Genomic DNA, 27,575 nt, shown 5'->3' with positions numbered 1-27,575 from the left:
CCTGTTTACAATGGAGAAAAGTGGTCCCTGACCTTGCCAGACAAAATGTCCCATCTGTCCTCTTTTATTATTTAAAGGCAAAGTATGATACAAGTATGATGCAGTCAGTGTGGATCTTCAGGGAATGAGGACAGTCCCACAGGTGAATCTCATTCCCTCTACACTTCACTCTGTTCATCCAGATAGTTCCTCCACCAGAACCATCAGCAGCTCTTCTATTAGCACTCAGCGCCGGCCCACAACCCAGCTGCCTGCAGATCACCTGAGCATCCCTGATGTCCCAGAGATCACCACATACAGACCCCCATGTTTTATTATGATACACCTGCAGCCATCCAGAACAGCTTCCTACTCCTCCCCTCAGCCTCAGAGGAAACACACCACAGAGGGAAAAAAATGATTATCCATCAAAGTCTTACAAACATTTACAACAGTCGTATATACTGTATGATGAAATATGTTCTTATAGAGATGTGGTGAACCACAAAAAAGCATTGTAAGATGAAAAATATATACAAGCAGAAGAGAGCAGGAGAAAAAAAAAACAGAAGTAGCCATAGTAAAAAAAAAAGCACTTACCTTGTTTTACCGTTTTAGTTGAAACAGTTGATTTTTTAAACTAATATTTTTTTAAAATAAGATATTGCTTCTAATAGAGTGTAGTTTGTCTGTCTTCAGCAAGCTGTCTGTTACACCTGTTATTTCCACCACTAGGGCTGTGCCATATCGTATCAAACGCAAAAAACAATACTATACCCTGAAATATCGTGCCATATCACCCACCCCTAATTATCACTGCAGGGCACCACTGGGGTTGCTGTTTTTATCTGTCCAATATTATTCATTTTACTTTAATCCTCGATTATATAGAGTGCATTAATAGTATCATGACTTTCTTGATCACTGATGTCTGTTACCATCTGATAAAAAGTCTTGTATTTTTTTATATCGTAGTTTGGGGGGGGGGTGCCATATCATATGCAAAAACAGAATTTAATTTTTATTTTGTTTCAGTAGTGTATTTTTAAAATAATATCTTTAATTCAGTGTTTTGTCATATCACCAAGAGTACTGTTATCGCGATAAATGCCATGAAATATCGTGATATTGTTTTAGGGCCATATTACCCACCCCCATCCACCACACCTGTCCTGTCTACACCTGAATTCCTCAGACTTACATAGACACTCTGATGGACTCCATTACCCAGAATCCCTCTCTAAACCTTTGTTAAAAATATCACTGTAGAAGTGTTATCTAAAATATGTTAAAGTGCAAAAAAATATGCAAACTACAAATAAAACAGTGCGAGCAAAGACAAGAATTGTTTATTAGTGAAAGCATGCTGGCAGAACATGCAGTCAAAAAGAAAGAAAATGTAGTTTATCAAAGACATGATCATTTTGATAATGATAAGTTTTCTTACTTGAGCACGGTCTCTCATGAGGAGATGAATCACACAGCCAATTTGTCAAATCTAGTGTATTTCCATTCTCTGTGGTAGGACAAAAAATCAAATATTATGAAATTCCAATTACAAACTACATTAGTTCTAGCATTCTTTAAAGTCTTTAACACCTCATCATATCTGCCTACCTGAGCTGGTAATGCAAGCAACCTCATTGCGATTATCACACCTGTTCTCCCCCCAGGAAGAAGATGGACAGTGCCACAGAGTGGAGTCATGTTTCCTACATTTTACATTATCCAGCCAGTTAGGAGCTGATTCCACTCTTGCTTTAGACCAAGACTCACTGCCAGTTCTTCCACAGTTCAGCTCTCGACAGATCAATTTTGCCGTTTCATCAGTCATCCCATTTACACACACATTCCCCCATGTTCCATTATAGAACACCTCCAGATTCCCCTCACAGCCCTCAGTCAGTCTGATCTCTTTATACTCTGGCGGGAGAAAGATAGCTAGCTAGTTATGCACATTGATTTAAACGTGCAAAAGTTTCTTCTTTAATTATTCAAAATGTACCTCCAGTTGTACATAGATAGGGCATTGGTACTTGATTACAAGATCATTACAAACTGAGCAATTCAAGATACGAAGTACCTGAGCACACCACTCCTACATCATCCTTGTGTCCACATTCATCCTCTCCACACAGCTGATATCTGCAGTTCCACAGAGACGCCTCGTTCCCCTCACACTCCACCTCATTCAGCCAAATGGGTCCAGTTCCAGATCCAAACCGGGCTGGTCCTGGAGCACTGAGGGCAACTCCACACTGCAGCTGCCTGCAGACCACCTGCGCATCCTCAATATCCCACAATTCATCACTCACTGTCCCCCATGATCCACTGTGGAAAACCTCCAGCCTTCCTGCACAGTCTCCCCCAGAACCAACCAGCCTGATGGAGCTGTGGACTGTGTTAGATGTACCTAAAATTTACACAAATACAAAAGATGTTTTCAAACTCCTTTCACAAGATATGTGTTGTGTATATGTACTCATATTTGCCAAATAATTATTCTCGAATGTTCAAAAATATGGATAATAGAGGCACTTTTGCATGTTATCATACATACAAATAAAATTATACATATATTAACTGTGCAATGCTTACCAGAGCAGGTGATGTAGAGCTGTACTGTGGAGCTGCAGTTAACTGCTTGTGAGCTGCTGCAGTTCCTCAGATGAGCTTCACTCCCAGAGCAGTTGAAACCCGTCACACACATGTAGCTGTGTTCAGGACTGGATGAAGAGGAGCTGGAGGTGTTGAGTACAGAACCACAGCCCAGCTGTCTGCAGACCACAGAGGCCTCAGACTCACTCCAGGAGTCCAGCAGAACTCTCCTCCACTCCTGCCTGAAGAAAACCTCTACCTCCCCCTCACACTCCATCCCTCCAGACAACCGCACTCCTCCCTCATGAGACGCCAGAGAAGAACCTGAAGAGAAAAAAAAAATTACTTGGCTTAAAATGAGGGAGTAATAAACTTTCAGTTATTTATTATACTGCAACTGTAAGATCTCACCACTACAGATAACTCCAGCATCCTGTTTATGAGAGCATGCAGTTCGACTCCATGATGAAATGGGACATTTTAACAGGTGTGTTTCGTTTCCCTGACAATCAAACACATCAGCCCAGATCCGGCCACTCCCCTCCCCAAACCAGTCTGACCCCAACACAGCCACAGAACTCCCACACTTCAGCTGAGCACAGAGGACACTGGCAGCTCTCATATCCCAGCTTACATCACACACTGTACCCCACTCACTGAGGTACTGGAGCTCCACTCGACCAGAACAGGAATCTGAGCCGTTCATCAGCCGAGCCTGAGTGTGACCTGAATTTACAGAGGAAAAATAGTAGGCAACAATAATACAATACAATAATAAAAAAATACAGTAATTACAAACTTATTGCTCACAGTTTAGTACTAATCTAAATCTTTTACAAACATACTTCATCATACCAGAGCATCTTAGTCCCACATCCTTGTTGTGAGAGCAGTTGGGTTTCAAGGAAGGAGATGTCTGGCAGAGGTACATATGAGATTCGTTTCCTCTACACTGAAGCTCCTCTGACCACATCTGACCCTCTGCTCTACCAAAAGCAGCTGCTCCCAGAACCTCCACAGGAGAACCACAGCCCAGCTCCCAGCTGCACACAACCTCTGCATCCTGCTGGTTAAAGTCAGCATCACACACTGGAAGCCAAGAATTACGATGAAGCTTCTCTACTCTCCCAGAGCACGCGTTAGGACCACCAACAAGTCTTCGCTTGTCACCTACAGTATAGTATTTGTGTACATTGATCATCAAAAAACACTGCACCCAGAAAAAAGCATCAGATTACAAGGCTAGTCAGAAGAAAGATGTGCTATGCCATGGCTAAACACATTGACAGGTCAATCCACTAATCCACTAAAAAGTGCTGGATACTGTTGGACCCACGATCAGCACTCTACCACATCGCAAAATCACATTAGTGAAAGCACATTAGGAATGCCACACATCTGACATGTTGCATTACACACTGTATGTGTAGTTCCTTAAATATTACTCATCTTAGTCTAAATGAAATAATTTATTATTCCTCACACTGCCTGTAAATCAATGGTAGACATTTAAAAAAAAAAAAAAAAAAACATACTTGTAGTTTTAGATAAAAAAATAAGACTTTGTAAGTTTCTTTTAAAATGGTCACCAAAAACAATTCAACATAGTCAAAGTCTAAACATTTTTTCATATGTATAAAACTTTTGCTTTTTGACTTCTCTGCAGCACTCCTTGTAAACTTAAAAAGTCTGGTTAGCCCTCAAGGACATAAATGACAAATCAAATTAAAGGTTTCTTAATGTTTTAATGTCTTAATATCTTTTTCATAATATTGTGCAATACAGAAATCAATCAAACTGGTGGATTTGTGTCTCCGTCACCTGTCTGTTATCTGAATTTGGTGGATGTGTGTTTTTGTCAGTGTTTTGTGTGAAATTGACAAAAGGAAGTGAAATACCTACCAGAACATGCCAGTCCCACATCATTATCATGGGAGCAGTTGTGTTTGAGTGAAGATGATTTTGGACAGAAGTGAATCTGAGATTTGTTTCCTCTACACTGAAGCTCCTCTGACCACACCTGACCCTCCCCTCTACCAAAAGCAGCTGCTCCCAGAACCTCCACAGGAGAACCACAGCCCAGCTCTCGACACACAACCTCTGCACCCTGCTGGTCAAAGTCAGCATCACACACTGTGACCCAGCTCTCTCCATGAAGAACCTCCACTCTCCCAGAGCAGCGAGATCTGCCCACCAATCTGACCCCTAAATTAGTTTATAAGAGAAAGAGAACATGTACATTAACATTAACACACAGCATCAAGTACTTGGAAACCTTAAGAAGTTCCACAGGGTTCTACTGTAGGACCGATGAAACTGATATTAGTGAAGAACTGATGACAGTGAAAAACTGCAGTGTGGGCTTACACATGGAGTCAATTAACAGTTTAAGCACTAAACACAAACAAATGTACTAATTAACTGCTTAAAATATATAAAGATAAAAACTCTGGCCATGTACCACTGAACTAAGGTGTAACTATAATTAACTAAAAAATATTAACGCCTGTTTCTTTGTGAATGGGACTTCTGCATGGAAATCCATTATTTTCTACTAGAAAGGAAAGATTACAAAAATGTATTTCTCCATCATGCCTACAGCAATAGTCTTTCTATAATTAAGTATTGTCTTATAGTGAAAATCACTTTTCATCTCCATATAATAATTTGCTTTCTTAATAATTTGACTTAGTATATCAAGTTATTACCTACATTTAAGTACTAGTAAGACCCGGTAAGTATTTTGTATGTGCTAGTTCATACAGAGAAATCACACTGTAAGTTATGGGAACTTAAGCTCTAAAACACAGGCTGTATTATAAGTGTTAACTAGGTTTATTACAGCTTACAGTTTTCTTCTATACAGTAATTTGCCACATTATTTTTTAAACGCAAAACCAGGTCTGAGATTGAGCAAACAGTGACTGATCTAGTGGTCTTAACCAAATAAAAGTGGGTTAATATAGGTGAAAGTAGGTCATGATTATGGCAGATTAGGAAGAAATGCTATAATAAATAAATTGTGCACAACTGATATACATTCCAACGACAAGTATTTTAAGATTTAGGAGAGCTCACCTGAACAGATGACTCCAGCAAGTCGATTACAAATTTGTTCCACCCATCCAGCTGATCTACAGTGCTTCACTGAAGACTCTGATCCACTACAGTTCACATCATCCATCCAGGCTGATCTTGGCCCAAACTGAACATTTTTAAATACAGCCTCCCCACAGCCCAGCTCTCTACACACCACTGCAGCATCTCTTATATCCCAGTTTTTACCACACACTGATCTCCATGTTCTGTTATAAAAAACCTCCACTCTCCCAGCACAGCGATGGCCACCATCCACCAACCTCACACTGTCTGCACAACAGAGAGAGAGAGGAACAGATGTAGAAATCTGAAAAATCAGACTAAATCAAAATAAATACATAAAAACATTTAGCTCTTACCAGCACACACCAGTCCCACATCATTATCATGGGAGCAGTTGTGTTTGAGTGAAGATGATTTTGGACAGAAGTGAATCTGAGATTTGTTTCCTCTACACTGAAGCTCCTCTGACCACACCTGACCCTCCACTCTACCAAAAGCAGCTGCTCCCAGAACCTCCACAGGAGAACCACAGCCCAGCTCTCGACACACAACCTCTGCCCCCTGCTGGTCAAAGTCAGCATCACACACTGTGACCCAGCTCTCTCCATGAAGAACCTCCACTCTCCCAGAGCAGCGAGATCTGCCCACCAGTCTGACTTCTACAATGTGTTTATAAGAGCAAAGAGAACATGTATGTTAATATTAACACACAGCATTGGGAGGTTAATTTGAATAGGAGGGAATTAAACTTATATGGGGCAGTGATTTTTATATTTTGCACTTTTCATTAACTGAAATACAAGGATGTTAAAACAATATATATATTATTTCTTAGTTGCTAATTCTAAACCAAAGCATTCAAAACCACCTCTGTAATAATCCATTTATTAAGTGTATGAAAGTGAATTTAGGTTCAGGCTTAAACTTTTCATGTTACAAAGAAGTTTTTTTACAGGGGTGTATATAAAACAACTAACAGTTGTTTAATTCATTCAGTACATTCCAACACAGGCCTCATCACATTTGTTTACATCTCTGTGTAATGTGTTTTATTTTTTTGCATCTTACCTGCACAAACAGCACCAGCGTCTTCATCATGATTACATCTCTGTCTACCCCAATCATAAGACCTACAGTTCTTCAGTGAAGACTCTGATCCAGCACAGTTAGCATATTCCACCCAGATCGGTCCTGATCCTGATCCAAATCGAGCTCTCCGTGGTGCATCTATGGCTTCCCCACAGCCCAGCTCTCTACACACCACTGCAGCATCTCTCATATCCCAGTAATCATCACACACTGTTCCCCACTGTCCTCTATGAAGAACCTCCACTCTCCCAGCACAGCAACTTCCACCATCCACCAACCTCACACTGTCTGTGTGGAGAAAAAAACAAACATACTGATAATCAGAGAATAATTACACTTATACTCAAATAATAATACTCAAATAAGGCTGAAATACAGTTTAGACCAAATCATTACACCTTACTGGATATCAAACGCTCCCATTTAGAGATCATAAGAAATCAGTTCACTAATTTGTACTTCTATAGCAATACTAAAATGGGCTGACAGGATGATAGCAAAGTGTACATCACATGAATGTAAGATGAAAAAGTAAATATATACTCTATATAGTTTATTTAAAGAGTTCTCACATAATTCTTGTTCATTTACTTATCAGAGACACCTGCTCAGTTTGAAGTTAATAGTGTTTTCAATTAAATGCCACATTATGCAACCTCATTCAGCATGTCTGATTTGGTAGTGGATCAGTAAGGGTTTCCCCATGGTGCATGACAATCCCTGGCCCGATGTGGAGAAAGTAGTTAAGTTCTTCAAGGATAATGGAATTCATACCATTCACTGCCCTTTCAATAACACCCTTACAGAAAAAGAGCCCAGTGTACATACAGTCCACAAAGTTAGTGTAAAGATATATATATTTTACCAGTATATTATACTTACCAGATGTGACGAGAGTGACAGTGGTCAATAGAAAAATGAGTAGAACTGGGATGTCCATCTCTTGCACACACACTGCTCAACTCAGCAGCAGAACAAGCTTCACCTCTACTCAGCCAGATAAGACTCAAGAGAGAGAGAGAGAGAGAGAGAGAGAGAGAGAGAGAGAGAGAGAGAGAGAGAGAGAGAGAGAGAGAGAGAGAGAGAGAGAGATTCCCCACAGCGGCCAATCACACTCACTATGACCTTATTAGAAAGAGGAGAGGAAATCAAACATTTTCAGTGACAAATCAGAAGAAGCATTTTTTAATTTCTCCATATTTTTAAAAAGCGTCAGCACTAATTAACACAGCTCCACAGCTACATATATATATACAGTGTTGGGCACGTTACTTTGAAAAAGTAATTAGTTATAGTTACTCGTTACTTCTCCAAAAAAGTAACTGAGTTACTAACGGAGTTACTCCACTATAAAAGTAATTAGTTACCAGTAAAAGTAACTATCGCGTTACTTTTTATTATTCGCCCGTCAAAAAAAGGAAATCAATTATGCATTTACTATTATTATTAGAAAAATAACAAAAAATAACAAACGAAAATAAACCCAAAATGTTGACAAAAATATAATCTAACGAATTTCAAAAAAATAAAACGAAATTCTCCACACAACTAAAGAAAATTACTAAAACTTGTAATACTGAAAAAAGCGGAAAAACGCGTCTGGGGATGAAATTTAACAAACCAAGCCACACTCAAAAGAAATATGTATATATAAAACAAAATAATGGACAAAAACAACAATTTAATGCCCGTTAAAATGGTATTAATATAACAGCTTCACCAAAAGAGAATAGAGCTTAGATCGTGCCCAAAAAATCCGACCCAGCCGGAGCCCGTGCACGTTCTGCCCGAGCCTGAACCATAAACTGTCATTATGAGCCTGACCCGATCCGCCCCATAAACTGTCTGTTTTCGGGCTGATTGAATGAGCGAAATATAATCAGAATTATGTTAATTAACACTGTAACATAGAAGCATAGAACTATTATTTAATCTAAATGATTTTTAAGAACAGCTACACACAATGCTGCAAGTCAAACGCGGAGGCGTTCACGTGCGCCCAGAGCTACGTGATTACAGTTTTCATTTTTATTATAGTTTAATTTTATTTTGTTTTTATTTTGCGCTCGGCACAACAACTCCCGCTGTACAACTCCGCTGTACAACAGCGCTTATAAATAAATTAAACACAAAAATGAGGGTATTCTATCAGTAATTTCAGTTCGTTTTAGTTAGTTTTATAAACACAAAATACAGTTCGAGATAGTTATGTTTTTCCTTTTAATTACCGTTTTTATTAGATTCAGTTAACACAAATGTTTTTCACTTTCAATTTTCGCTATTTCGTTCGCTTTAGTGAACAATAATAATTGGTTACTTAGCAACATTGTGATTATCACACCAGAGCTTTATATAAAATAAAAATAGGAGCCTGATTTCGGGTCGGTCCTCAGGTCAGGTGGGATTCGGGCAGAGAATCTAAGCTCTAAAAGAGAAAGCAGCAGCACCACAAAAACCGGAGCAGCTAAAAAGAGCTTAACGTCCTTAATTCGGAACTTGGGTTGTCCACGGTAATCACTGAATTGATTAGAGCACGCAAATCGTCACAATTGTGCCTCACTTCACCACGCCAAACCACAGGCACAGCGGCCAGAAGCTCAAGTTCACCGGACAGAGGAGGGGTTAACCAGGGCAAAGCGAAATAAAAAAAAAAAGTTCATAGAGCTGCTAAAGTAACGTGCAGTAACGGGGTGTCGGAAATGGTAACGGCGGTATAGTTACAGTCATAGTAATTAGTTAGATTACTCGTTACTGAAAAAAGTAACGGCGTTAGTAACGCCGTTAGTTTTAACGCCGTTACTCCCAACACTGTATATATATATATATATATATATATATATATATATATATATATATATATATATATATATATATATATATATATATATATATATATATAGTGCTGGAAGTCTCAGTTTGTCATTGCATTTAATGTCGTTTAATCAGAGAAATATAATTTATTTAAATACAGCAATGAAGATGATTAGTTCCATTAACAGTATTTAATACCAAAAGAATAGAAAACCATAATAATGTATGCTGCACAGACATATATAGATATATTTTTGATTAAGGTGAAAAGCAAATATAATTTGCATGTTTACCATGTGTCCACAATAAATCGTACGTATTAAAATATCCAAACCTGTTGTAATGTGTGGGCTCTCTTCAGCAGGTATGATATCATCATAGACCTCGCCATAGTTTTCTGTAAAAATAAAAAAATGCATTGCAGCACAGCAGCATCAGGATGATGGCAGCAAGACACTGTTACTCAAAGACTCAAACTTTTAAAATACTAAGGGGTTTTCAATGTATTGGTACAGTCGCCCTCTGCGATCAGAACTGGTTGACAAATCAAGTGTGTCCCTTTAAAAAAAAAAAAAAAAAAAAAAAAACAACTCCCACACACCTAAGGATATTAACTCACCTCAACATGCCTTTTGCAATCCTTTAGTTACCCCTGGGCAATCCTAAAATCAATATTACAAACTGTACAGTAGGCAAGACATTGTTTTTAACTTGTGCCAGACGTGGATATACTGGAGTAGTCAAAGATAAATTGAATTTAGCATAAGCATTACCCGCTAACCACGCTCACTATTTCCCTGTTCAGGGGCGAGTCTTATCGGCCTGAAGCCTGATGCTAACTGCTAAAACACTTCAGAACCCTACACATATTGCATGGAACTTTTATCTATAAAACAAAAAATATATATGTTTTTTCTTCTGCATTAAAAATTCTAACACACATTCAGTATATGTCAACTTACCTGAGAGAAGCTCCTCATCTACGTCCTCATATCCTGAATGCTGATCTTCAGAGATAAAACTTCCTGTTAAAGGAGATCAGAACAGTCAGAATGCCAAAGTTAAATTATTTAATCAAAATCTACAGCAAAAAAATGTATTTGTAAGTCTGAAAACGAGATGAGGCTTTAAGCCCATTCCCATTTCACCCCATGGCCCTACCACTTACCCCAACCATTCTTTGAGTGTAAAGGGTGAAATCCTCCCCATAAGAATTGGGACAACACTTCATGCACCAGATACGTCATCAGAAGCACTAAGGTTCAGTAACCTAGCTAATTTTATGGCATTGTATGTCTTCAGAAAGGTTGGTGATTAAGGAACAATTGTCAATTTCTTAATTCCTGTTATGGGGAGCTCGGATTAGCTTTCATTTTATTTACTTGTTCTGTTCCGCCTTAAATGATGCAGCCTCTGCTGTCTCTCGCACCATTTAAGGTGAAATGGGAAAGTTGGCTAACAAACCCCATCCCTTTCCTCTGCTTTTTAACAGCAGTACAGGCCTGAATTGATAGTAACAGATAAGGTAACAATGCTACAATTGATTTACTGCATGTAGTTTTTTCATTTATAGTCATTTAAACACTCAGAATTGCTATTTGATATCTGATCTTAGATCCACTTTACATACTGTGTGAAACTATAGACTGCCTTCAGTGAAACTCTCTACATACAATTTACCTCTTTTAGTATATCTGTTAGTGACACATTTATGGTTAATCTCTTCATAGACTGCCTCAAGCAGAGTCTTCCTCCTCACCTTAGAAATCACTGTGAGAGAGAAAGAAAGAAACATGGAGTCAGTTCAGTAGAAGAGAAGACTGATGACAGATTGAAGGACTAATGATGATTATAGAAAGTACAGAAAGTGGATTTTAGATGATCTCTGAATCCCCCTACCTCTCCTGAGCACTCTGTTCTGATAAAACAGCACAACCAGAAGCACTAAGGCCAGGAAGAGCACAGATCCCAGAACCAGGAGAGACACTGGATAGATGTATGGAAAATTAGATGATGGAATTTTTGAAGGAGGGACTGTCTTTTTCTCTGTTAGCTGTGCTGGTACTGAAAACACAGAATAAAAACACTGTTGAACACTGCATAGTGTTGTTTAAAAAAAATCACACAAAGGAACTAATTAAAAGAGTACCTGTGGTGTAAGTTGTAGTTGTTTCAGATGAAAAAGGTAATGTGACAAATATGTCTGAAAGAAATATCATAAAAATGGTCAAGAAAAAGAGGTTACAGAAGGAGAAAGAGATTAGAGCAGCATTATTTAAGAAATGGTATTTATTGTTTTTGTGTTTATTGTCTTTGAAACAAAAGAAGTATATGGCTGATATGGTAATATTGTAGGTATTTTCAAAAATATTGTTGCATTATTGTCTGCCAATGTTACTTAGTGTATTTATCAGTGTTGTGAGCCTAAATCAGCCAGAATATAAATGCTATTCTCCCTTTTACAGGTCAGAGGAGCACAATAATAATAATATTGAACCTGACTGAAATACAGAGTACATACAGTGTAAATACAGAGTTATGCTTAACATAACCATAGTTATCTACTAGAGTTAATACTAGATTAAAAAAACGTTCTCGCACACCTGCACAAGTGACTCCAGCACTGTGGGAGCAGCCAGTGTGGATCTTCAGGGAATGAGGACAGTCCCACAGGTGAATCTCATTCCCTCTACACTTCACTCTGTTCATCCAGATAGTTCCTCCACCAGAACCATCAGCAGCTCTTCTATTAGCACTCAGCGCCGGCCCACAACCCAGCTGCCTGCAGACCACCTGAGCATCCCTGATGTCCCACAGATCAGCACATACAGACCCCCACTCAGCATTATGATACACCTCCAACCTCCCAGAACAGATTTCCTCTCCTCCTCTCAACCTAATAGGCATGTAATCTACATCACACATGAACAGACACATGAATAATATTAAATTTTTATAACAAAACTACAGCAAACTGCATTAGTGTTTTTATTTAATCAGTTTTCACTCAAATCAAAGATCAACTGATGAAAAGGGAAGTTTAGAATTATTTGACAAAACAAGTTAGAATGTATGCACAAACAAATCTGATTAATATGTATACTTATTCAAGTAGTGAATGGAGTGGTAGTCAAATATTCGTACTTGAGCACTGACCCTGGTTTGGAAATAAGAAGAATTTTTGAAGGTTTTCAAATGCAAGCTGTTTCTTCTCTCCTAGAAATGGAGACACATGCTATAAATACTACAAAAATCAAATCAATACTACTAAACTCATTACTAAAATAATGATCTCAGCAATAACAATTGAGAGTTTCAATTGAGCGGCAAACCCCCTCATTTCACACCAACGCACAGAATTAAAAGTCAGTCTGGTTGTGCTGATTTTCAAATAACACCAGGCATTCTAACAGGGCGCACACGAAACTTCAAGCTGCACCAGACTGCTCTTTTTCTCTAACCCCACCTAACTATTCCAGCAATGACAAAAACAATTTTTCAGTGCGATTTTCGTTCAGAACAGGCTCCTATTAGTAAATGTACACCATTATTGTAAGTCACTTTGGACAAAAGCATCTGCCAAATATAATGTAATTCAATGTAAAATATCTTATTATTTCACTCACAAATGTAATTTTTTCTGATACACTTTACACTTTTTATTAAAATGTGTTCCCAGCATGACCAGATGAGTGTGAAACGCACAGCAAGGTGTAGCTTGTAGTCCCAAAAAATCTCAAGCAATGCTGCACACATACATTGCCATGAAGAAGTATTTGCCCCCCTACAGATATACTGATATTTTTCTGATTATTAAAAAAAACTTTAACATCAGACAAAGATAACCCGAGTAAACATAAAAAAGCTCATTTTAAATGATCAGGAATAAAGGAATTTAAAGATTTTCTTGATTCTACAGGTCTGGCAGTAATCAGGCCTGGTTGAGTTAAGTGAAATTGAATACTCATCTATCCAAAAAGTGTAATTAATCACATTTTATTTTTAAGGGGGTGTTTGGATATTTGTTTTCCCTTAATAAATAAAATGATTATTTAAAAATTATTTTATATTTAGTCAGGTTGTATACACTTACACAGGGAAAGAGGATGAGGAAAAGTGAGGGTGATCCGGTCACCACAACACTTTCTTTCAACACAACTTTTTTACTCATGCTCATCTACTACAAAGAAAAACAACATACCGAAGCAGGTAATGTGAGTCACCTCACTGCTTCTATCACAATTGTTCTGACTCCAGGATGAAGATGGACAGTGAAACAGAGTAGAGTCATGTTTCCTACATTTTACATCATCCAGCCAGTTAGGAGCTGATTCCACTCGTGCTTTGGTAGCTCTCTCAGTCTTAAATCTTCCACAGTTCAGCTCCCGACAGATGAGACCCATTGTTTCTACATCCATCCCATTGTTACACACATTCCCCCAGGTTCCATTATAGAACACCTCCAGATTCCCCTCACAGCCCTCAGTCAGTCTGATCTCTTTATACTCTGATAAGAGAAAATGCTTTATGTTACACCCTGGACTTTTCATGTAGTTTAAAACAAACTTAATGAATCAACACTATTAGTTAAAAGTTTTAGAACACCCCCATTTTTTGCCATTTAAGCTCTCCAGCCGAGTTAATAACCTGAAATGGTACAAAATCCAGTGTGCTCAAATGGTACAAAAGTTAGCAGTGCCAGGGCCTTTAAACAGAAAAGGACCCCAAAAAAAGTGTATATTGTATAAAAAAAAAAAAAATAAAAAAATAAAAAAAAAAACTGAATATATTTGTTTTAAAGAAAGCTTTGGAAATTGGCGCAAAAATAAGAATAAATTAAGTCTTAGTCTGTAGTAAAGTTAGAAGAGAATGCGTTACTGCACTCTACTGCTGACTTTGTAGTAAACTGCACTTTTATCATAATACCTAAAAAAAAGACACCAAAATACAGATCAATTTGAAACAATTTAGTTTGCCCTTTAGATACATTCTGGCACATTAAAAAAAAAAAAACAAGAAAAAAAAGGTACAGGAAGAGGTCTGGCTGACCCACATGGCAACAACTTTAGATTGGTTTAACAAGTCTTATTTTAACAGTTTAACTAAGTCTCACTTTCAGCACTGAAGAGAAAATTTAGAGGTCTGACAGGTGAAGTGTTCAATGTAAGAACACCAGCAATCAGCACACTGTACCTGAGCAGACGACTCCTACATCATCCTTGTGTCCACATTCATCCTCTCCACACAGCTGATATCTGCAGTTCCACAGAGACGCCTCGTTCCCCTCACACTCCACCTCATTCAGCCATATGGGTCCAGTTCCAGATCCAAACCGGGCTGGTACTGGAGCACTGAGGGCAACTCCACACTGCAGCTGCCTGCAGACCACCTGCGCATCCTCAATATCCCACAATTCATCACTCACTGTCCCCCATGATCCACTGTGGAAAACCTCCAGCCTTCCAGCACAGTCTCCCCCAGAACCAACCAGCCTGATGAAGCTGTAGCCTAAACTTCAGAGAAACCAGTTCAAAGTATGATTTCTTAGTTCACCCGTAGTCACATGATGATTGGTTCATTTCAGATTCATAATAATTATAATAACCCTTACAATAAAACAAAATAAAACAATTTCCCCCTAACAACAGGCATTATTCACTACAATTCCAAATAATTTGAATTAATGTACCAGAGCAGGTGATGTAGATCTGTTCTGTGGAGCTGCAGTTAACTGCTTGTGAGCTGCTGCAGTTCCTCAGATGAGCTTCACTCCCAGAGCAGTTGAAACCCGTCACACACATGTAGCTGTGTTCAGGACTGGATGAAGAGGAGCTGGAGGTGTTGAGTACAGAACCACAGCCCAGCTGTCTGCAGACCACTGAGGCCTCAGACTCACTCCAGGAGTCCAGCAGAACTCTCCTCCAGTCCTGCCTGAAGAACACCTCCACCTCCCCCTCACACTCCATCCCTCCAGACAACCGCACTCCTCCCTCATGAGACGCCAGAGAAGAACCTGAAAGTACCACAAATATATTTTAGATTTTACAGGCTTAATAAGATTGTTTTTACAGCACTTGAAATAAATCAGATTTAGAAATTAAACACATTGTTTTTTTACAGGTACTGCTGCATTAGCTGAGCTATATATGGAGCAAAAATAGAAAATGATTTTCAGAAATCAAAATTGTCTATGGAAATGTATAAACATGTTCAAAACTGAGATACATTAGTAAATTAATTGAAGTGAAGTAAAAAAAAAAATATATATAAGAACATTATAAGGGCACTTCCTCCTAAAATCACTTTACAGCCCATTGATAAGAATGTTTAAGATTCTTAAAAGCTCACCACTGCAGATGAGTCCAACATCCTGTTTATGAGAGCATGCAGTTCGACATGATGAAATGGGACATTTTAACAGGTGTGTTTCGTTCCCCTGACAATCAAACACATCCGCCCAGATCCGGCCACTCCCCTCCCCAAACCAGTCTGACCCCAACACAGCCACAGCACTCCCACACTTCAGCTGAGCACAGAGGACACTGGCAGCTCTCATATCCCAGCTTACATCACACACTGTACCCCACTCACTGAGGTACTGGAGCTCCACTCGACCAGAACAGGAATCTGAGCCGTTCATCAGCCGAGCCTGAATTTACAACCAAGAGACTCGTAAAAGAGCAAGTTCTCTCCTATACTGTATATTATATAAAGAAATGTTAGACAATAATATCACATATTATACTGTACCAGAACATACAATTCCCACATCATTACCATGAGAGCAGTTGTATTTGTGTGAAGAGGTTATTGGACAGAGAGTAATCTCAGATTCATCTCCTCTACACTGAAGCTCCTCTGACCACACCTGACCCTTCCCTTTACCAAAAGCAGCTGCTCCCAGAATCTCCACAGGAGAACCACAGCCCAGCTCTCGACACACAACCACTGCATCCTGCTGGACAAAGTCAGCATCACACACTGATTTATAGAAAAACAATAAAAAAACATTTTCTTTTATTCTGACTTTTTTTGTTGGTCAAAATATAATTAAATATCTAAATTATCTCCATATTTGCATATTATTTTTAATCATTTTAAGCAGGGGTGGTATATTTTATTATTACACAGCAAAGCATTTAAGCTGTTATTGTAATAATAAATGTAAAAATGTTAACTATTTTAGAGTAGCCTAGAATATCTGGCATGTGTGACCTTCATTTATATTTTTTGTAATCTGCATACGAATAAAGGAGCATCAATTTATACAATTTTTTTAAAGATATGTACAGTATTTACAGCATCTTTACTTTACTTTTTTAAGCGAAACAGCAGAGTGGTATAGAATACCATAGTCTGGCAATCTCAGTGTGTGATAATGTACACATCAGGAAGTTGTTCAGTTGAGCTGTACACATTTATATCAAAACGATAACACATCGACTAAAATTAATATATTGTGACATAAGTTTTGTCATATCGTCCAGCACTAAATTGTTAAGCTGGAAATGGCACTATGTTTCTAATTACAGTGTGTTGACTGGTTTTGTTTTGGCACATAAAGTGTTTGAGAAGTTGTCTGGAAGTGGAAAGGACTAATGCATTTTGTTTCATTCAGGTTATAATTTTGAAAACAAATGTTGTGCTCTAGCAAATCAGTACTGCAGACCCTTTTTTATTAAATTAAATTTTATCAAACAAAGTGAAACTGACTAGACAATATCTTGGGTTAATATTTTCAGCAATTAAATAAAAGTCAAAGCAAATGTTAAAAAAAACATCACTGCTTCTCACATTAGCTGTAACTGTCAGAATTTACTATGTAATAGAATATTTAATACGGAATAGGTATACAAAACAGTGACATTCCATCATATGATCTCTGATTTGATTTTGTCACACAACCTCTGCATCCTGCTGGTTAAAGTCAGCATCACACACTGTGAACCAGCTCTCTCCATGAAGAACCTCCACTCTTCCAGAGCAGCGAGAGCCATTAACCAGCAGGACTCCTAAAAATTACCATGAAAAAAAGAAAGCTTATTTATCAGTAATGATAAATGATTAAGCATGATGATGCTAAATATTGCACAATGAATGATTCATAAATGCATTGGAAAAAACTAAAGAGAGTATAAGGATTCAAAATAAGTTCAGTAAAGCTATGAATTACATTAAACAAATTAATATGGATCAGCAAAATTATGAAATCAGTAAAAAAAAATCAGTAAATTAATTGTTGGTTGGTAATTCCAGTGTACAGCACAGTTTGGTGATTGCTCAGTTTAAACATACCAATTTACCTTGGCAATCAACAAGGATTTAGGGTGGGTTAAAAAGGAAAATCATATGGTGCTGTACACTTTGCCTACATGGCAGATAATGTACAGTCCCTGTTTACAGTGTTTTACCTGAACAGATAACTCCAGCATCTGTAGAGTGATTACAGTTATGTTTACCCCATCCTCTCCTTTGACATTTCTTCAGTGTAAACTCTGATCCACTACAGTCCACATCATCCATCCAGATTGGTCCTGATCCTGATCCAAAGTGAGATTCACTCACTGCATGTACAGCCTCTCCACAGCCCAGCTCTCTACACACCACTGCAGCATCTCTCATATACCAGTTATTACCACACACTGTTCCCCACTGTCCTCTATGAAGAACCTCCACTCTCCCAGCACAGCGACTCCCACCATTCATCAACCTCACACTGCCTGTAATAGGAATACAGATGTACATACAGTGGAATATGAATATCTGGACACCCCTAATCAAAATGTATATTATTGTGACTACAGAAGGAAATAAAAATGACCTAATGTTTAGAACACATAACATTGAAGTGGACACGTCTATTTAGCATTTTTAATATTTTTTCCCTTTACAGTTTCAAAATAACAAAAATAAAAAAGATACACATAGACTTTTAATTTGTTGGCAATCCTGTGAGCAGTTATTTTCCAGACACTATATGACCTCCACCAGTCTTGTTACCTGCTTAATGGACTGGAGGAACAGAACAGTAGACACATACTTAATTCACCATTCTTGCTTTTAAACTATGTGCTGCCAGTACAAGTATTCTAAGTCTGTTCCACTCCAACCCAGAATATTACATGTGATTCACATGGATACATGTTGCTGTAGCCATTTTGTATAATGTGTTACTGCAGCTCCAAAAATCCACAAATTATCTCCAAAACAACAGTCTCTTGTGTCTGTTAGACTAGAGAAACTCATTACATTTGTCCAAAGTCTATTGTGTTTATAATTAGTGCTATCCACCAGGAAGTTTCTGCTAGCTGTGTTTTTAATGTTTTTAAATTCACACTGCAAGGTATTCTAGACAAACACAGATCCCCTACACTTTATTACACTATTATCCACTAAAAAACAAATGCCAGAACAGTAATGCTGCACAAACATAACACCCTCACCCTAAACAAACAATATAATAAGTCACAAATATTTAATTTCACCAGGTCTTAATGGCAAACAGGTAATGGAGCACAGGGCTGAGCTACTGAGACAGAGGGCTGTCTAAGTAGGAATAGATGAAGTCACAGGCTCATTGTTCAGTTCTTACCTGCACACACCAGTCCCACATCATTATCATGGGAGCAGTTGTGTTTGAGTGAAGATGATTTTGGACAGAAGTGAATCTGAGATTTGTTTCCTCTACACTGAAGCACCTCTGACCACACCTGACCCTCCCCTCTACCAAACGCAGCTGCTCCCAGAACCTTCACAGGAGAACCACAGCCCAGCTCTCGACACACAACCTCTGCATCCTGCTGGTTAAAGTCAGCATCACACACTGTGACCCAGCTCTCTCCATGAAGAACCTCCACTCTCCCAGAGCAGCGAGAACCTAAAACCAGCCTGGCTCCTAAAATATCACAAGAGCATAAACAATGAGATAACAGGATTTAATAAATGAAAGTCAGACAGCACAGACACACAATGTAACTATTCAATACAGTGCACATATTATATGAACATAGTGTAGCTTGCCTGAACAGATGACTCCAGAATTGTGGGTTTCATTGCAGTCATGTTTACCCCATACTGGTGATCTACAGTTCTTCAGTCTAGACTCTGATCCACTACAGTCCACATCATCCATCCAGATTGGTCCTGATCCTGATCCAAAATGAGATTTGCCCAGTGCATCTACAGCTTCTCCACAGCCCAGCTCTCTACACACCACTGCAGCATCACTCATATCCCAGTCATCACCACACACTGTTCCCCACTGTCCTCTATGAAGAACCTCCACTCTCCCAGCACAGCGACTGCCACCATCCACCAACCTCACACTGCCTGTACAACAGACAAGGAATAAAGAAAGAAAGAAGCGAATAAAAAAAAGAAATAATAATAGGTCTATGCTTCTTCAGCGTCGCAAGGTTATTTAACATAATTCTGCACAGATTTCGCTAATTCAAACAGCCCGAAAATGTTTTAAATAGCTCAATTTTAACGCTCTAATTAGTAAAAAAATGGCTCGGGTTCAGAATGACAGTTTATGGCTCAGGTCGGGTCTGGCTCGGGCAGAAAGTGCATGGATTTGGGCCGGGTCGGGCTGGATTTTTGGGCCCGATCTAAGCTCTACCGCTCCACACAGTGCAGGCTTTTTGCAACTGCGGTCAAGCCAGCCCCCACTTCAAAACGCTTGGTCAAACTAGCCCCCACGCTGTTTCTTAGAGCGCGCATACACTGAACATTTCGGCAAGCGTGAGAAAGAACACATTTCAAAATAAAAGTCCCCCCCTTAATATCACGACATTATGCTATGGAGTGGTATTAAAAGGAATCCACATGATATCACATGTTATGTCTGATATCACATGTCAATTTCATGTAGTCCTGGTAGTACACAAAATAAAAGCCCTGTAAATTATAACAATTATGTTAATTAAATAATAATAATACTAATAATACTACTACTAATAATAATACTTGTATGTGTCACTCACTTAATAGCAGGGCATTATAATGTGTCATTTCAAAATAAAAGCCCTTTAAATTGTAACATTTATGTAATTTTACACAATGTTTAGACTGTTATTAAAAGAAATCTGTCTGATATCACAGTTCAATTTCAGATAGTCCTGATAGTACACTACTTGTATGTGTCACTCACTTAAAATCAGAACATTTTGATGTGTCATTTCAAAATAAAGGCCCTTTAAATTATAAAAATATTTTATTTCAACACAATGTTTAGACTGTTATTAAAATAAATCTGTCTGATATCACAGGTCAATTTCATATAGTTCTGATAGTACACAACTTGTATGTTTCACTCAACTAATATCAGAACATTTTGATGTGTCATTTCAAAATAAGGGCCATTTAAATTGTAACATTTATGTAATTTTAGACAATGTTTAGACTGTTATTAAAAGAAATCTGTCTGATATCACAGTTCAATTTCAGATAGTCCTGATAGTACACTACTTGTATGTGTCACTCACTTAAAATCAGAACATTTTGATGTGTCATTTCAAAATAAAGGCCCTTTAAATTATAACTATTTTATTTCAACACAATGTTTAGACTGTTATTAAAAGAAATCTGTCTGATATCACAGTTCAATTTCATATAGTCCTGATAGTACACTACTTGTATGTGTCACTCACTTAAAATCAGAGCAATTTGATGTGTCATTTCAAAATAAAGGCCCTTTAAATCATAACAATATTTTATTTCAACACAATGTTTAGACTGTTATTAAAATAAATCTGTCTCATATCACAGGTCAATTTCAGATAGTCCTGATAGTACACCACTTGTATGTGTCACTCACTTAATATCAGAACATTTTGATGTGTCATTTCAAAATAAGGGCCCTTTAAATTATAACAATCTTTTATTTTACCACTAGGTTTAGACAGTTATTAAAAAAAATCTGTGTGATATCACAGTTCAATTTCCTATAGTCCTGATAGTACACTACTTGTATGTGTCACTCACTTAATATCAGAACATTTTGATGTGTCATTTCAAAATAAAGGCTCTTTAAATTGTAACGTTTATGTAATTTTACACAATGTTTAGACTGTTATTAAAAGGAATCTGTCTGATATCACAGGTCAATATCATATAGTCCTGATAGTACACTACTTGTATGTGTCACTCACTTAATAACAGAACATTTTGATGTGTCATTTCAAAATAAAGGCCTTTTCAATTATAACAATATTTTTATTTTAACACAAGTTTTGACTGTTATTAAAATGAATCTGTGTGATATCACAGGTCAATTTCATATTTCATTTCATGATTTAAAGGGCCTTTATTTTGAAATGACACATCAAAATGTTCTGATATTAAGTGAGTGAAACATACAAGTAGTGTACTATCAGGACTATATGAAATTCAACTGTGATATTAGACAGATTTATTTTAAGAACAGTCTAAACATTGTGTCAAATTACATAAATGTTACAATTTAAAGGGCCTTTATTTTGAAATGACACATCAAAATGTTCTGATAGTAATTGAGTGAAACATACAAGTAGTGTACTATCAGGACTATATGAAATTGAACTGCTATATCAGACAGATTCCTTTTAATAACAGTCTAAACATTGTGTTGAAATAAAATATTGTTATAATTTAAAGGGCCTTTATTTTGAAATGACACATCAAAATGTTCTGATTTTAAGTGAGTGAAACATACAAGTGGTGTACTATCAGGGCTATATAAAATTGACCTGTGATATCAGACAGATTTTTTTTAATAACAGTCTAAACATTGTGTTGAAATAAAATATTTTTATAATTTGAAGGGCCTTTATTTTGAAATGACACATCAAAATGTTCTGATAGTAATTGAGTGAAACATACCAGTAGTGTACTATCAGGACTATATGAAATTGACCTGTGATATCAGACAGATTCCTTTTAATAACAGTCTAAACATTGTGTAAAATTACATAAATGTTACAATTTAAAGGGCTTTTATTTTAAAATGACACATCAAAATGTTCTGATAGTAATTGAGTGAAACATACAAGTAGTGTACTATCAGGACTATCTGAAATTGACCTGTGATATCAGACAGATTTATTTTAATAACAGTCTAAACATTGTGTAAAATTACATAAATGTTACAATTTAAATGGCCCTTATTTTGAAATGACACATCAAAATGTTCTGATTTTAAGTGAGTGAAACATACAAGTGGTGTACTATCAGGGCTATATAAAATTGACCTGTGATATCAGACAGATTTCTTTTAATAACAGTCTAAACATTATGTAAAATTACATAAATGTTACAATTTAAAGGGCTTTTATTTTAAAATGACACATCAAAATGTTCTGATAGTAATTGAGTGAAACATACAAGTAGTGTACTATCAGGACTATATGAAATTGAACTGTGATATCAGACAGATTTCTTTTAATAACAGTCTAAACATTGTGTAAAATTACATAAATGTTATAATTTAAATGGCCTTTATTTTGAAATGACACATCAAAATGTTCTGATTTTAAGTGAGTGACACATACAAGCAGTGTACTATCAGGACTATCTGAAATTGAACTGTGATATCAGACAGATTTATTTTAATAACAGTCTAAACATTGTGTAAAATTACATAAATGTTACAATTTAAAGGGCCTTTATTTTGAAATGACACATCAAAATGTTCTGATTTTAAGTGAGTGAAACATACAAGTGGTGTACTATCAGGCCTATATAAAATTGAGCTGTGATATCAGACAGATTTTTTTAATAACAGTCTAAACATTGTGTTGAAATAAAATATTTTTATAATTTAAAGGGCTTTTTATTTTAAAATGACACATCAAAATGTTCTGATAGTAATTGAGTGAAACATACAATTGGTGTACTATCAGGACTATATGAAATTGAACTGTGATATCAGACAGATTTCTTTTAATAACAGTCTAAACATTGTGTAAAATTACATAAATGTTACAATTTAAATGGCCCTTATTTTGAAATGACACATCAAAATGTTCTGATTTTAAGTGAGTGAAACATACAAGTGGTGTACTATCAGGGCTATATAAAATTGAGCTGTGATATCAGACAGATTTCTTTTAATAACAGTCTAAACATTATGTAAAATTACATAAATGTTACAATTTAAAGGGCTTTTATTTTAAAATGACACATCAAAATGTTCTGATAGTAATTGAGTGAAACATACAAGTAGTGTACTATCAGGACTATATGAAATTGAACTGTGATATCAGACAGATTTCTTTTAATAACAGTCTAAACATTGTGTAAAATTACATAAATGTTACAATTTAAATGGCCCTTATTTTGAAATGACACATCAAAATGTTCTGATTTTAAGTGAGTGAAACATACAAGTGGTGTACTATCAGGACTTTATGAAATTGAACTGTGATATCAGACAGATTCCTTTTAATAACAGTCTAAACATTGTGTTGAAATAAAATATTGTTATAATTTAAAGGGCCTTTATTTTGAAATGACACATCAAAATGTTCTGATTTTAAGTGAGTGACACATACAAGCAGTGTACTATCAGGACTATCTGAAATTGAACTGTGATATCAGACAGATTTCTTTTAATAACAGTCTAAACATTGTGTAAAATTACATAAATGTTACAATTTAAATGGCCCTTATTTTGAAATGACACATCAAAATGTTCTGATAGTAATTGAGTGAAACATACAAGTAGTGTACTATCAGGACTATATGAAATTGAACTGTGATATCAGACAGATTTCTTTTAATAACAGTCTAAATATTGTGTAAAATTACATAAATGTTACAATTTAAAGGGCCTTTATTTTGAAATGACACATCAAAATGTCCTGTTATTAAGTGAGTGACACATACAAGTAGTGTACTATCAGGACTATATGAAATTGAACTGTGATATCAGACAGATTTATTTTAAGAACAGTCTAAATATTGTGTAAAATTACATAAATGTTACAATTTAAATGGCCCTTATTTTGAAATGACACATCAAAATGTTCTGATTTTAAGTGAGTGAAACATACAAGTGGTGTACTATCAGGGCTATATAAAATTGAGCTGTGATATCAGACAGATTCCTTTTAATAACAGTCTAAACATTGTTGAAATAAAATATTGTTATAATTTAAAGGGCCTTTATTTTGAAATGACGCATCAAAATGTTCTGATTTTAAGTGAGTGACACATACAAGTAGTGTACTATCAGGACTATCTGAAATTGAACTGTGATATCAGACAGATTTCTTTTAATAACAGTCTAAACATTGTGTAAAATTACATAAATGTTACAATTTAAATGGCCCTTATTTTGAAATGACACATCAAAATGTTCTGATAGTAATTGAGTGAAACATACAAGTAGTGTACTATCAGGACTATCTGAAATTGACCTGTGATATCAGACAGATTTCTTTTAAGAACTGTCTAAATATTGTGTAAAATTACATAAATGTTATAATTTAAAGGGCATTTATTTTAAAATGACACATCAAAATGTTCTGATAGTAATTGAGTGAAACATACAAGTAGTGTACTATCAGGACTATATGAAATTGAACTGTGATATCAGACAGATTTATTTTAAGAACAGTCTAAATATTGTGTAAAATTACATAAATGTTACAATTTAAATGGCCCTTATTTTGAAATGACACATCAAAATGTTCTGATTTTAAGTGAGTGAAACATACAAGTGGTGTACTATCAGGGCTATATAAAATTGAGCTGTGATATCAGACAGATTCCTTTTAATAACAGTCTAAACATTATGTAAAATTACATAAATGTTACAATTTAAAGGGCTTTTATTTTAAAATGACACATCAAAATGTTCTGATTTTAAGTGAGTGAAACATACAAGTAGTGTACTATCAGGACTATCTGAAATTGAACTGTGATATCAGACAGATTTCTTTTAATAACAGTCTAAACATTGTGTAAAATTACATAAATGTTTCAATTTAAAGGGCCTTTATTTTGAAATGACACATTATAATGCCCTGCTATTAAGTGAGTGACACATACAAGTATTATTATTAGTAGTAGTAGTATTGTTAGTATTATTATTATTAGTCTTATTATCATTTAATTAACATAATTGTTATAATTTACAGGGCTTTTATTTTGTGTACTACCAGGACTGCATGAAATTGACATGTGATATCAGACATAACATGTGATATCATGTGGATTCCTTTTAATACCACTCCACAGCATAATGTCGTGATATTAACGGGGGGACTTTTATTTTGAAATGTGTTCCTTCTCACGCTTGCCGCTATGTTCAGTGTATGCGCGCTCTAAGAAACAGCGTGGGGGGCTAGTTTGACCAAGCGTTTTGAAGTGGGGGCTGGCTTGACCGCAGTTTTTTGCAGCGGGGGAGCCATACACTTTTACAAAAACACAGTTAACTCTGGACTGGAAATATTCCGCTGTTTTAATCTTTCCAGACCTTGTCTCACCCCTAGGCTATTTTAATTAAGTTTTTCCAATAGCAAACTATTTAAAGTTGGCTTATTTAACGTTATATAATATTTACATTCTTCATGCTGATGCTAAGCTAATGGTGGGAATACACATTCATTGAACTCTAGACGAGAAATATGTGCAGTTTTAATCTTGCAAGGTTTTTTTTTAATCGCTAGGCTTTTTTATTGAATTTTTCCAACAACAAACTATTTAAAATTGGCTTATTTACATAATATTTACATGTAAGTTAACGTTACTTAACGTTACTTCTAATGCTAATATAATGCGGGGATACACTTTTAACACCTGACCAGAAATATGTGCAGTATTTTAACAAAACAATTTCAACAACAAGTTGGCTTATTTATATGAAATGTACATATAACGTTAACTTTATTCTTCACACGAACACTGAGCAAATGCTAAGCTAACAGCGCTAAGCTTACACCTGAGGAAAAATATTGTGCTGTTTTAATTTTCTCACACTTCGTCATTAAGCTATTTTATCTAGGTTTTTCCCACAAAAAACTATTTCAAATTAGCTTATTCATAAGATAAGTTTTAAAAATCTGCTCATTTTCAAATGCAATTCATATTACATTTAAACTATGGCAATGTTTAGCTATCCTTAGACAACTAACGTTAGCTAACTACCTAGAAAGAGAGGCAAGGCCAGCACGTGCAGGTGGTGTAAGACACTACAAATACATACATGATCATAAAATAAAGGACCTGGTCGAACTTACCTTATATCTTAGTAGCACAACAAGTCCTGAGGTTAGCTGAGCTGAGCCTAAATGAGCTGTGCTTCCGCAGCAACTAAAAATGAGCTGCTTGGCGCGTTGTGGAGTTTGGGTTGTGATTATAGACTGTATAAAAGTATGGACTGGACGGTCCCCATTTACTCTCATTAAGGCGTTTTAAAGCCAAAATATGGCCGAAATGGAAGCTGCCATCTTGCCTGCGCTTGCAGAGGCAGTAGAGGCAAATTAGAGCCAGAACTGGCGTGACAGAGGTGGGAGGCGGGGGGCGGGGCCGTGTGACTGCTCAAACCCCGCCCACTCCACGTAATTTTCACCAAACAAGTTTAGTTACTTTACTTAGCTAACCTGAGTTGGCTAACCTAGTTAACTATCGTTAAGTACATAAGGCTAGGTTAAAAACCTAACGTAAATACTAAAATTAGGGAGAAGAACAAAGTATGTGTAAGGGATAGTATTAGTATAACAATAACGGCATTAGAAATGTGTGTTACCACTAGGCACCTGTAGGTGGTTAGATTCGGATAATTACTGTGTTTTTTGGGCAGGAGAAAAAACAAGACAAGCAGTAAAAAGCCAAAGGAGCCTCACCTTTTCTGACCGCAGTTTTAGGATTTAGGAATTAGGAACATGAATATAAGTACCTAGTTTTCTGTTTATAAGCATTTTTTGTTCAGTTTTCTTGTGTATTATTTTGTAAAGAAATAAATCTTTGGTTTGGAAACCTAAAACGCGAGTTGGAAAGTGAGTCAAGAACCG

General features: G+C 36.5%; 2 protein-coding genes across 13 annotated transcripts; both read right to left on the bottom strand.

Moving 5' to 3' along the window:
- Positions 1-80: 80 nt before the first annotated feature.
- LOC111190113 (deleted in malignant brain tumors 1 protein) lies at positions 81-27,163 on the bottom strand. 11 transcript variants are annotated; one of them, XM_049478620.1, is made up of 15 exons: positions 26,802-27,160; positions 19,600-19,908; positions 19,172-19,474; positions 17,991-18,299; positions 17,485-17,591; positions 6,036-6,231; positions 5,656-5,946; positions 4,480-4,782; positions 3,433-3,747; positions 3,235-3,303; positions 2,578-2,901; positions 2,063-2,392; positions 1,597-1,902; positions 1,427-1,495; positions 81-365 (listed from the first exon to the last, which is right to left on the bottom strand). In XM_049478620.1, the coding sequence occupies exons 2-15, from the start codon at positions 19,808-19,810 to the stop codon at positions 361-363; spliced, it is 3,138 nt and encodes a 1,045-aa protein (XP_049334577.1). In that variant the 5' UTR covers positions 19,811-19,908; positions 26,802-27,160; the 3' UTR covers positions 81-360. The 11 variants fall into 11 exon arrangements, with proteins under 11 accessions (XP_049334577.1, XP_049334572.1, XP_049334576.1 ...); XM_049478615.1 differs by having other exon boundaries at positions 2,989-3,303; positions 26,802-27,158; XM_049478619.1 differs by having other exon boundaries at positions 2,989-3,303; positions 18,039-18,299; positions 26,802-27,158.
- LOC125801700 (antigen WC1.1-like) lies at positions 7,775-16,304 on the bottom strand. Of its 2 annotated transcripts, XM_049478629.1 has the most exons (12): positions 15,928-16,239; positions 15,269-15,592; positions 14,773-15,087; positions 13,781-14,086; positions 12,724-12,795; positions 12,183-12,491; positions 11,729-11,782; positions 11,479-11,643; positions 11,260-11,349; positions 10,542-10,604; positions 9,914-9,976; positions 7,775-7,893 (listed from the first exon to the last, which is right to left on the bottom strand). In XM_049478629.1, the coding sequence occupies exons 1-12, from the start codon at positions 16,217-16,219 to the stop codon at positions 7,775-7,777; spliced, it is 2,172 nt and encodes a 723-aa protein (XP_049334586.1). In that variant the 5' UTR covers positions 16,220-16,239. The 2 variants fall into 2 exon arrangements, with proteins under 2 accessions (XP_049334586.1, XP_049334584.1); XM_049478627.1 differs by lacking the exon at positions 7,775-7,893 and having other exon boundaries at positions 9,670-9,976; positions 15,928-16,304.
- Positions 27,164-27,575: the final 412 nt, after the last annotated feature.

Source organism: Astyanax mexicanus, chromosome 4, assembly GCF_023375975.1.
Source record: "Astyanax mexicanus isolate ESR-SI-001 chromosome 4, AstMex3_surface, whole genome shotgun sequence".
Classification (NCBI taxonomy): domain Eukaryota; kingdom Metazoa; phylum Chordata; class Actinopteri; order Characiformes; family Acestrorhamphidae; genus Astyanax; species Astyanax mexicanus.
Note: the sequence above shows the minus strand (reverse complement) of the source record. Positions and strands in the feature narration are given on the sequence as shown.

What these genes read in the sequence shown, in the direction of transcription:
- LOC125801700 (XM_049478627.1), bottom strand. Translation starts at nt 16,219, where the DNA reads ATGAACGGCTCAGATTCCTGTTCTGGTCGAGTGGAGCTCCAGTACCTC. An exon ending in AAACCAGGGTCAGTGCTCAA is followed by an intron (nt 12,492 to 12,723) that starts GTACGAATATTT and finishes TGTGTGATGTAG; the next exon opens with ATTACATGCCTATTAGGTTG. An exon ending in AGATGAGGAGCTTCTCTCAG is followed by an intron (nt 9,977 to 10,541) that starts GTAAGTTGACAT and finishes TTATTTTTACAG; the next exon opens with AAAACTATGGCGAGGTCTAT.
- LOC111190113 (XM_049478615.1), bottom strand. Translation starts at nt 19,810, where the DNA reads ATGAGTGATGCTGCAGTGGTGTGTAGAGAGCTGGGCTGTGGAGAAGCT. An exon ending in TGTGGGACTGGTGTGTGCAG is followed by an intron (nt 18,300 to 19,171) that starts GTAAGAACTGAA and finishes TTCCTATTACAG; the next exon opens with GCAGTGTGAGGTTGATGAAT. An exon ending in TGTGGGACTAAGATGCTCTG is followed by an intron (nt 3,304 to 3,432) that starts GTATGATGAAGT and finishes CTGTAAATTCAG; the next exon opens with GTCACACTCAGGCTCGGCTG.